The sequence below is a fragment of the Schistocerca serialis genome, chromosome 2 (assembly GCF_023864345.2).
Source record: "Schistocerca serialis cubense isolate TAMUIC-IGC-003099 chromosome 2, iqSchSeri2.2, whole genome shotgun sequence".
NCBI classification, from domain to species: domain Eukaryota; kingdom Metazoa; phylum Arthropoda; class Insecta; order Orthoptera; family Acrididae; genus Schistocerca; species Schistocerca serialis.
In genome coordinates this window covers 228,000,343-228,012,871 of record NC_064639.1, presented here as the reverse complement: position 1 = coordinate 228,012,871, position 12,529 = coordinate 228,000,343, and the positions used below count along the sequence as shown (strand labels likewise).

General features: G+C 38.6%; 1 protein-coding gene across 10 annotated transcripts in view; it reads right to left on the bottom strand.

Annotated features, from left to right (window-relative positions):
* Positions 1-427: 427 nt before the first annotated feature.
* LOC126456978 (stress-activated protein kinase JNK) overlaps positions 428-12,529 on the bottom strand; it is a 582,548-nt gene continuing 570,446 nt past the window's right edge. For all 10 annotated transcript variants that reach the window (XM_050092923.1, XM_050092927.1, XM_050092930.1 and 7 more), the window contains one exon: positions 428-4,746. In XM_050092923.1, the coding sequence (XP_049948880.1) occupies positions 4,543-4,746 (204 nt within the window). In that variant the 3' untranslated portion in view covers positions 428-4,542. The remainder of the gene's footprint in view (positions 4,747-12,529) is intronic.

Here is a 12,529-nt window from a genome sequence, read left to right as displayed (position 1 = left end):
TTATATTATGTTCTGATTGTACCAGCAATACCTGAACAATCATGATCCTCTTGTAGGTAGTAAGATCTTACCTTTGTAGTACACACAACCAGCTTACCTAGGCAGCCATTAGATATCTATATATTTCAAGGGAAAGAAAAAGTTTGGTGCACTTTTCTTCTGGTCATAAACACTACTCACACATGTACTTCTGTGCACTGTGTTCCCTATTTGATAATTTCTCCATATACACAAGAGGATAAAATTGTTTTCAGGTATTATTAAATCAGGCTATCTTTTTCTGGTTACTTTACTGCTGTGTATGCATACATTAAAGTGGTGCTGAAATATTATCTAATTAAATAGTGACTGCTGGTAGGGAAATCTATTACATTCTAGGAAAAAAGTCATAAGTGATATAACTCTCCTGCAATAAACAGACAGGAGGTTTAATGAATTCCAATTTATTCCACATTCTGAAATTTTGTACAAAAATGTATCTACAAATATTCTGAAGCATGAAATTTTCATATTAACTTCCAGAATGTCACTGTATAGGTACAAAACTGAAGGATAGTTTCAGTATTTGCATTGTTTTAATAAAGTGTTGGCTGGTACAGGTGGTGTTTTGGTGCAATTTGCTTGAGGAAGCTGCCAACCATTAATTATGTGTAGCAAAATAATGGGTGCATATGCTGTAAAAAGGAGTCACTTTTTTAATAATAGAAGCAGCATCACATTAGCAATGTTGAAAATTTTTAAGTGACAGGTGGTATTTATAAACTATCTGGAAAAAATATTTTCTTTGTGAAATAAATTTCCTTGTACATAAAGGAAAGGAAGGTATAAAACAAACAAGTAGACAAACAATAAAATGAAGGAAATAGTCCACTTGTTGCAACAGAAAACATCAGTCTTTTAAATAAAAGATCGTTACTTTCATTAACAACACTCAGAATACAATGTTCTATTGCACTTTTCAACAATGAAACCAATATCAGATTAAATGAAATATTTAACTTGTTTATGACTTTTTACATGACAGTATTCATAGAAACAGCTGCCCATGTGTATCAAAATATGATTATTCAAAAAATTAAACTTTTATAAAATAGGTGATGAATTTGGTCCACACTGCAGTAATGATAAATCTTTCTCTTTGCATGCAATCACATTATGAAACTCATTGAAAAGCCGTTGTTCATGTACTGGAGTTCAAACTCCGTATCACATGAAAAAATAGAGATGCCCTAATTCCTTTACAGCAATTTATCAGTTACAAAAAGTATTATTAACATGTACAAGAAACATAATTTTATTTAACATACTTTAATTTGCATTATACTGCACTTGCTTTTTTGTAATGGCAGTTGTTATTTTAGGAGTAGGGTGAACATTGGTGTACAGAAACAAAACACAGCTATCAAGTGAATTAACATCAGAGTTTGTTCATATTTATGAAAACATACAATTTATCAATACATCAGTTCACAACATACAATAATGTATGTTCAGTATATCAAATACGCTGGAGCAAACATGTAATTTCTCAAAAAGTGATCATCATTTGCAAATTCTGAATTTTGTTAACTGTTAATTCAAAAGTAGTCAATTAATGTTATGTGTCAAATTTAGCTGTTACCAGTGATTCTCCCTTCCATGCCCATGTACAAAGAAAAAAGGAAATGTATGACATGAATCAACTAATTATTTATAATACCAACATACTAATCAAATAAAAATGTGGGGAGTAGGACTATCAACGCTAAACGTATACAATGTCTCTTTAAAATTCTATAGCATACATTTTAGCACGATTTATGTCTAATAGAAGAGAGATCACTGAAAGACAAAAATGTTAAAATTTCTATGAATCTAGACTAATTGCCTAGTATTGTGGCATCCGTTAATGAAAATCCATAAAGTGACCGAACTACTGAGTCACAAAAAATAATGATAGTATGGCAAAATTTTGTTTATCATTTGTCCAAAGCATTAAAATTATATTTATTGTGTACAGTCAAATCAAATGAAACACTATGTTTTCAGCAGCAGACACATAACTGCCTTTTTAGCAATGCAGTATCCATGGCAAATGCAATGTAATGTTAACGTGGAAGTCTTTAATGTGCAGAATACATTAAATGTGTTAAAACACCAACTTCTGTTTTTCTTAATACTTTCCTTGCTTAAAAAATTATCCTTGCCACTTTAAACCTGCTTTGTTTTACTGTCAGCATGAACACCTACAATCCTGTTCTGTCACATACGGGGATTTGTGGTCAAGAGCTGTATTAAAAATTAACAGAATTCTATAGGAATAAGGAAGTGTGTTTTCTTCAGAACTCTGCAATATTATGATGTAAGAAAGATGCTAACAATAAAGAACAAAGAGACGACTTCACATGAAGTTTAGAATTACAGACATAAAGAAGTAGACAACAAATAATATGCTTGCTGCCATATATCTGTACTGTCATCTCATTGGCCTAAACAATTAGATGAATAAATAACTTCAGTCAATGACCTAAACAACATCTATATGGAAGAGGCTCAGCATTTACTTTGATATTGCACCTTTCATTTAAATTCTGAGCACAGTGTCTGCTATAATGGATAAAAACCAATTAAAAGAGGATGTGCTCAAATTATACAAGCCTTATTATAATTACTATAAGAGCTACAAACTTATTGTAAATTTTCTAATAAGTACAGTACTGAGGCATCAAAGTTTTACTGAAACAAATTTCATATATGCCTTCTTAAATCACATACATGACTTTTTAAAAGGTTTCTACAGCATTTTCCTGCAATATACTACACTGGAAATACAGTATACTCATATTTATATAATAATTAGATTTACATACTTTATTCACAAAAGGAACGGAACGGTACCATATTTACATTTTGTGGAATATCCACAAGTGCAAGAGTATAACTTTTTATTTTTTATTTTTTTTATTTTTAGGTTGACTCATTACTTCAAAATCATATCTTACTAAAGGTAAGTGGCAGTTCTACATTCATATGGGGGCAATGTCTGTTACTAAACACTGACACTTCTGTAGCCCACACGGACACCGACAAACTGATTACATTAAGGTGTAGAGCGATCCCTGCTGTTGGCCACCAGTGTGGTCAATGGACGAGGGGCAGGGATAAATACGTTCTCACTTAACTATCTCACATTCATTTCACCTTGCCCTATTAAAAATCACAGACATTAAGGGTAAATCAAAAACACAAGTTTCACCTTCTCTTTCCTTACAGAAATAACATTAATCTTCAACTGGGAAAGAAAAACGATAGCACACAAATATGTATTAATGTCACTTTGCTATGCACAACATAAAATATGAAAAAAATGTAACACCACAGATTGTTGTCCTTGTTTAAGTTCACTGTAATGTACAAATACACCATACTGGACCGGACTGTTGGAAGTTCCATACATAACAGGAAAAAGATCACTAGCATTTCAAGACTGAAACAGCTGAACCAAAAATGATGCACAACGTTCACTCAACTATTTAGATCAGTGCATTCTTATCACCACTCAGAACCACTCTTATAAAAACATATTTATGTCATCTTGAACATTTTAACAACAATAAAAATATATTCACACCACAAGTTCTTCTCCTTGTCTCAAATGTGGAAACAGTGTCCAAAATTTGAACAAGCAATAAAAATTGTCTTACTCTTCAAAAATCAAACAAATGAGCACATTTTGGTAAAATGTTATTAGCAGATACCACTGGTAGCACTTCTACAACTCGTACAATGGTGTTTTTGTTGAATTCACGGTAGAACTAAGCTAGACTATCACAAAAACAATTCTCAGAGAACTGTTACGAGTAAGGATATTTATACTGACCAGTAATAGATATTAAGAGTTGGGCTAATTCCTAAAGAGGTGAGAATGTAACAGTTGATATTTAATTTCCATTCTGTATTTCTGCTCGGTACAGCTATTTTTTTGTACTAATACATATTTCCCTTACCAGCGCTTATGTAAACAACTCAAATATGCATTCAAGCACTGGAGTGGGAACAGGTTCATATTTTTCCTAAAGGATGTTACTATCATACTAAGTCAACATAAATTTTTTTTAAGGAAACTGGAAGAGCAAGCAGTTCCAACCCTTCTAATGCATCAGCACATACACAACACTAACATTTTACGCTGACTGGCTCATACACAGCAACTTGAACTTGTTGACATTCAGTAAGGAAGCCACCACTGGAATATATCATTCTGCTTACTTTCCACAACAAGCTGGGCTGTATCTTTTATTTAAATGTAGGGTAACTCTTTGTACAACACACCACACACTATGCGGCATCATCAGTCTTACAATCACTGCTCACATGTAGAAGTGCTTGTCATTCTTACAATCTCGAATACATCTCAGAAAGGAAGGCAATCTTGTCTTCAACAAAACATACAGTTCATAGCAATATGCAGCATTCTTTCTAAGAATATTCTCAATCTCGAGTAGATAACTACATCATAATTCAAGGATTAACCAATAGCTTCAAAGCTGAGCGCAAAGGGGTCTACCGACGGGCAGCTCTCTGCCCATCGACCATATCTTCTTGATCTTCAGAACCAGGACCGCGAGCAGTGCAGTGGGCGGAACTCAAAGCATTATGACCATGAGTTATCTCGTATTCCATAACCTCCTGGTAAATTAGTTCCTTCCATTGCTCCACAGTGTGCTCCCTTTCATCTACGGAATGATCATAAGGTCCCGGAGCAGGCTGCAAGCAAAAAATGTAGTGTTTATCTATATGCATAAAATTCTAGATTTCATTAAGTCAGTCTGCTTCCGTAAGGCAATTTATCACTTAATGTATCAGCTGCAAAATAAAGGCATTTCCTGTAAATTTTCAGAGTTCAACAAAGATCAGTTATAGAAAGAAACTCATTTCATTAAGTCTGTGAGTGAACACTTAGTTATCAGTGAGGCAATGCAATGAAGTCATCACGGGGAAAAAGAAATAAAGAACACATTTTAAGAATTCTATAGAACAACAAAATAGTACACAGTCAAACACAATGCATTGTTGCACAACTGCTGGTGGAAACTGCAACTTCATAGATGGTGGACAAGGGAAAGCTTCCTTCAAAACAATTATAAAAGATACCTAGAACAGATGGTTTTGCACACTACCACTATCAAAATACACTGGACTTGTTGCCAATCAGAAGATCCAGTCTCTTTGGAGATATTCACACAGACACTGGAATAATACACTACAATGCAGATGTAGCAATAAATTGCACTACGACATAGAGGGCTTGAAAAGTAGTTATAAATAATAACAATGTGTACAAAGATGAGGAAGAATTATCACATAGCTTCAGTTGCAGCTACTATTTTTATTGATAAAGAACTGAGGAACTGCACTTAGTCTTTACACGAGACTGCATAAAAAAGAAAGCACCTGTATGCTCATAATGTAACACTGCTGAAGTGTACAGAACCTGTACCAGGTCACACTAATTGGGTACATAGCAGACATTCAGAGAATGGTAGTGCAAATGGTCACAGGCTTCTTTGATTGGTGAAAGAGTGTAACAGAAATGTAGAAAATCTTAACTGGGAGACAAAAAAAAATACATCCCATGAGATCTTGCTTGGAAAACTTCAGTAACTGTCTTTCAGGGCCCAATATTATCTCTCCTTATATATCTACTCACCAGAGATCATGCATATAAAATCAGAGAAATAATAGCTCACACAGAGGCACACAGGCAGCCATTCTTCCCATGCTCCAGCTCTGAGTGGAACAGGAAGAAACTGTAAGACATCCTACAATAAAAAGTATCCTCTGCCATGCACTTCACACTGATTTGCAGACTATAAATGTAGATGCAGACAAGAGTGGATGGACAATTTTTAATCAGATTCATGGAAAAGGAGGCTAGGTTAGAGTTTCTTGTATTTTACATTAATAAATCACAATGACAAGAGCGGAGGCAAATTTACAAAGTAATTAGACATTGGAAAATAGTACCAGGTTCAAGCTGTCATCCAAAATACAATAGCATTTAAAATAACAGATTTGGATTTTAAGATGGTGATCAAATGTAGAGGATCTGCTAATGGACTTTCAGTTTGGCACGATTGTCATACATGATCACCTTACCCATCTCCCATCTTCACCACCACCACCACCACCACCACCACCACCACCACCTCCTACAGTTTCCAGCCCTTGTCTTGGTCTGTTTGGAACATAAGCCTCTCCATCTCTTCCTGTTCTCCCACCAAGTACATTTCTCTCTTCACTCTGTTCTGGTCTTCTCTTCTCTTCATCATGCATCTGTTCATTCCAATGATCCATCCGTCTTTCACTTTTCCTCTAGGCCTCCTGCCCCCTATTGTCATTTCATGGGCCTGTCTCAATATCCCGCCACATCTCTATTCTTTTAACATGCCCTTACCATCTTCTTCTTGTCTTTTGCCATGGCCTCTTGCATGGGCTACTCTTTTACTGTTTTTCTCATTGTGTCATTCCTTACTCTGTCCGTTCTAGTAAACCTTATTCTGTTTTTAATTCATCTCACACATCTGTACCGTGTTCAAGTGCCTTTTCTTTATTACCATCATTTCTGATGCATATGTGAGTACTGGAGCATAACACACTTGCTTCCTTTTTGGGGTATACCCTTGCACCAAACCAGGCTTCTTATACACTACAAAAAACCATGGGCTTGCCTTTTCTTTCACCTATTATCTTATCATTCCTTCCACTGTCTTCTGTTATGATCACCAGGTACTTAGAAGTTTCGGCATTCTATAGTACTTGCCCTGTAATACTTATAACCGTTGCTACTTTCCTCTAATTCCTCCTTGTCACCATCACTTCACAAGTCATTGCAATAAATTTCAGCTCACATTGTTCTGCATTTCCACACATGCTTTAGTGTTTCTTGTATCTCTCCTTCTCCATTTCTGCACACCTTTAAATCATCTGCAAACACTATTCTTTCATATTTTCATCTCCTATTCACACTGTCAAGCTGGTCATTATCCCATCGCCAGCCGCTGTCGCCGAGTGGTTCTAGCCGTTACAGTCCAGAGTCACACTGCTGCTATGGTCGCTGGTTCAAATCCTGCCTTGGGCATGGATGTGTGTGATGTCCTTAGGTTAGTTAGGTTTAAGTAGTAAGTCTAGGTGACTGATGACCTCAGATGTTATGTCCCACAGTGCTTAGAGCCATTTGAACCATTATCTCATCCATAATGGTGATGAAAAGTAGAGGGTCAGCGCACTCCCTTGCTTTAGCCCATTTTACTGTTCAATCTAGTCTGGCTCCTCTCCTCTTTCTTTTCCACAACTCACTCCTCCTTGACACATTTCCTTTAGTCTTACCAAATGCTAATATCCCTCTTGGAGTTGTTATACACTAAAAATAGATCAACTGTCAACCCTCCTGGTCTAAACCCATATTGTTCCTCTCTCATAATGGAACACTCCAATCTGACATGTCAAAACCTGCCTTCAAACTTTTTACACAGGAATAATACACAGAAAGAAACATAATGTCAAAATTTTATCTGTTAAGACACATCACAAGTTTTTTTTATTTATTTTTTATTATGTTGAAAGCTGCCAAATCTGTACCTCACCAGGCAAACAGGTAACATGGTACAACATGATCACACTCTGTAAAAGGAAGTTCAGTTTCTATTGACACTTTCAATGACACACTAGTTCACAGCTACTATTTGTTCGAATTCGCAGCTCATTTAATATCCATGACACTTATCAGTTACCTTTGCATATCACTAAGTGTTAACAATGCAGGTAAAACTGAATGAATTTTTCAGGAAACTCATTACACAAACCTGTGTTACCAGCTTTGTGTCATGAGTTTCCTGAAACATATTTCTGCTACTGATATACCATGTTTCTTTGTACATTCTTCCTAATAGGCTCTGTCTTTGAAATGGTTCCACAGATTCAAGGTAATGTATCTAATTAATGTATTCTACTTGTTGTTGTTGTTGTTGTTGTTGTTGTTGTGGTCTTCAGTCCTGACACTGGTTTGATGCAGCTCTCCATGCTAATCTATACTGTGCAAGCTCCTTCATCTTCCAGTACCTACTGCAACCTACATCCTTCTGAATCTGATTAGTGTATTCATCTCTTGGTCTCCCTCTACGATTTTTACCCTCCACGCTGCCCTCCAATGCTAAATTTGTGGTCCCTTGATGCCTCAGGACAGTCCTACCAACCGATCCCTTCTTCTAGTCAAGTTGTGCCACAAACTTCTCTTCTCCCCAATCCTATTCAATACCTCCTCATTAGTTACGTGATCTACCCACCTAATCTTCAACATTCTTCTGTAGCACCACATTTCGAAAGCTTCTATCCTCCTCTTGTCCAAACTACACTCCTGGAAATGGAAAAAAGAACACATTGACACCGGTGTGTCAGACCCACCATACTTGCTCCGGACACTGCGAGACGGCTGTACAAGCAATGATCACACGCACGGCACAGCGGACACACCAGGAACCGCGGTGTTGGCCGTCGAATGGCGCTAGCTGCGCAGCATTTGTGCACCGCCGCCGTCAGTGTCAGCCAGTTTGCCGTGGCATACGGAGCTCCATCGCAGTCTTTAACACTGGTAGCATGCCGCGACAGCGTAGGCGTGAACCGTATGTGCAGTTGACGGACTTTGAGCGAGGGCGTATAGCGGGCATGCGGGAGGCCGGGTGGACGTACCGCCGAATTGCTCTACACGTGGGGCGTGAGGTCTCCACAGTACATCGATGTTGTCGCCAGTGGTCGGCGGAAGGTGCACGTGCCCGTCGACCTGGGACCGGACCGCAGCGACGCACGGATGCACGCCAAGACCGTAGGATCCTACGCAGTGCCGTAGGGGACCGCACCGCCACTTCCCAGCAAATTAGGGACACTGTTGCTCCTGGGGTATCGGCGAGGACTATTCGCAACCGTCTCCATGAAGCTGGGCTACGGTCCCGCACACCGTTAGGCCGTCTTCCGCTCACGCCCCAACATCGTGCAGCCCACCTCCAGTGGTGTCGCAAAACTCCTTTACTACTTTAAGTGTCTCATTTCCTAATCTAATTCCCTCAGCATCACCCGACTTAATTCGACTACATTCCATTATCCTCGTTTTGCTTTTGTTTATGTTCACCTTATATCCTCCTTTCAAGACACCGTCCATTCCGTTCAACTACTCTTCCAAGTCCTTTGCTGTCTCTAACAGAATTACAACGTCATCAGCGAACCTCAAAGTTTTTATTTATTCTCCATGGATTTTAATACCTACTCCGAACTTTTCTTTTGTTTCCTTTACTGCTTGCTCAATATACAGATTGAATAACATCGGGGAGAGGCTACAACCCTGTCTCACTCCCTTCCCAACCACTGCTTCCCTTTCATGTCCCTCGACTCTTATAACTGCCATCTGGATTCTGTACAAATTGTAAATAGCCTTTCGCTCCCTGTATTTTACCCCTGCCACCTTTAGAATTTGAAAGAGAGTATTCCAGTCAACATTGTCAAAAGCTTTCTCTAAGTCTACAAATGCTAGAAACGTAGGTTTGCCTTTCCTTAATCTATTTTCTAAGATAAGTCGTAGGGTCAGTATTGCCTCACGTGTTCCAACATTTCTGCGGAATCCAAACTGATCTTCCCCGAGGTTGGCTTCTACCAGTTTTTCCATTCGTCTGTAAATAATTCGTGTTAGTATTTTGCAGCTGTGACTTATTAAACTGATAGTTCGGTAATTTTCACATCTGTCAACACCTGCTTTCTTTGGGATTGGAATTATTATATTTTTCTTGAAGTCTCAGGGTATTTCGCCTGTCTCGTACATCTTACTCAGCAGATGGTAGAGTTTTGTCAGGACTGGCTCTCCCAAGGCCGTCAGTAGTTCTAATGGAATGTTGTCTACTTCTGGGGCCTTGTTTCGACTCAGGTCTTTCACTGCTCTGTCGAACTCTTCATGCAGTATCGTATCTCCCATTTCATCTTCATCTACATCCTCATCCATTTCCATAATGTTGTGCTCAAGTACATCGCCCTTGTATACACCCTCTATATACTCCTTCCACCTTTCTGCTTTCACCTCTTTGCTTAGAAATGGGTTTCCATCTGAGCTCTTTATATTCATACAAGTGGCTCTCTTTTCTCCAAAGGTCTCTTTAATGTTCCTGTAGGCAGTATCTATCTTACCCCTAGTGAGATAAGCCTCTACATCCTTACATTTGTCCTCTAGCCATCCCTGCTTAGCCATTTTGCACTTCCTGTCGTTCTCATTTTTGAGACGTTTGTATTCCTTTTCGCCTGCTCCATTCCTGTCAATTGTTCCCTTATGCTGTCCCTGAAACTCTGTACACCCTCTGGTTCTTTCAGTTTATCCAGGTCCCATCTCCTTAAATTCCCACCTTTTTGCAATTTCTTCAGTTTTAATCTACAGTTCATAACCAATAGATTGTGGTCAGAGTCCACATCTGCCCCTGGAAATGTCCTACAATTTCAAACCTGGTTCCTAAATCTGTGTCTTACCATTAGATAATCTATCAGATACCTTTTAGTATCTCCAGGATTCTTCCATGTATACAACCTTCTTTTATGATTCTTGAACCAAGTGTTAGCTATGATTAAGTTATGCTCTGTGCAAAATTCTACCAGACGGCTTCCTCTTTCATTTCTTATCCCCATTCCATATTCACCTACTATGTTCCCTTCTCTCCCTTTTCCTACTGTCGAATTCCAGTCACCCATGACTCTTAAATTTTCGCCATCAGTCTACTGACTGGTTTGATGCGGCCCGCCACGAATTCCTTTCCTGTGCTAACCTCTTCATCTCAGAGTAGCACTTCCAACCTACGTCCTCAATTATTTGCTTGACGTATTCCAATCTCTGACTTCCTCTATAGTTTTTGCCCTCTACAGCTCCCTCTAGTACCATAGAAGTCATTCCCTCATGTCTTAGCAGATGTCCTATCATCCTGTCCCTTCTCCTTATCAGTGTTTTCCACATATTCCTTTCCTCTCCGATTCTGCGTGGAACCTCCTCATTCCTTACCTTATCAGTCCACCTAATTTTGAACATTCGTCTATAGCACCACATCTCAAATGCATCGATTCTCTTCTGTTCCAGTTTTCCCACAGTCCATGTTTCACTACCATACAATGCTGTACTCCAGACGTACATCCTCAGAAATTTCTTCCTCAAATTAAGACCGGTATTTGATATTAGTAGACTTCTCTTGACCAGAAATGCCTTTTTTGCCATAGCGATTCTGCTTTTGATGTCCTCCTTGCTCCGTCCGTTATTGGTTATTTTACTGCCTAGGTAGCAGAATTCCTTAACTTCATTGACTTCGTGACCATCAATCCTGATGTTAAGTTTCTCGCTGTTCTCATTTCTACTACTTCTCATTACCTTCGTCTTTCTCCGATTTACTCTCAAACCACACTGTGTACTCATTAGACTGTTCATTCCGTTCAGCAGATCATTTAATTCTTCTTCACTTTCACTCAGGATAGCAATGCCATCAGCGAATATTATCATTGATATCCTTTCACCTTGTATTTTAATTCAACTCCTGAACCTTTCTTTTATTTCCATCATTGCTTCCTCGATGTACAGACTGAAGAGTAGGGGCGAAAGGCTACAGCCTTGTCTTACACCCTTCTTAATCAAGCACTTCGTTCTTGATCGTCCACTCTTATTATTCCCTCTTAGTTGTTGTACATATTGTATATGACCTGTCTCTCCCTATAGCTTACCCCTACTTTTTTCAGAATCTCGAACAGCTTGCACCATTTTATATTGTCGAACGCTTTTTCCAGGTCGACAAATCCTATGAAAGTGTCTTGATTTTTCTTTAGCCTTGCTTCCATTATTAGCCGTAACGTCGGAATTGCCTCTCTCGTCTCTTTACTTTTCCTAAAGCCAAACTGACCTTCACCTAGCGCATTCTCAATTTTCTTTTCCATTCTTCTGTATATTATTCTTGTAAGCAGCATCGATGCATGAGCTGTTAAGCTGATTGTGCGATAATTCTCGCACTTGTCAGCTCTTGCCGTCTTCGGAATTGTGTGGATGATGCTTTTCCGAAAGTCAGATGGTATGTCGCCAGACTCATATATTCTACACACCAACGTGAATAGTCGTTTTGTTGCCACTTCCCCCAATGATTTTAGAAATTCTGATGGAATGTTATCTATCCCTTCTGCCTTATTTGACCGTAAGTCCTCCAAAGCTCTTTTAAATTCCGATTCTAATACTGGATCCCCTATCTCTTCTAAATCGACTCCTGTTTCTTCTTCTATCACATCAGACAAATCTTCACCCTCATAGAGGCTTTCAATGTATTCTTTCCACCTATCTGCTCTCTCCTCTGCATTTAACAGTGGAATTCCCGTTGCACTCTTAATGTTACCACCGTTGCTTTTAATGTCCCCAAAGGTTGTTTTGACTTTCCTGTATGTTGAGTCTGTCCTTCCGACAATCATATCTTTTTCGATGTCTTCACATTTTTCCTGC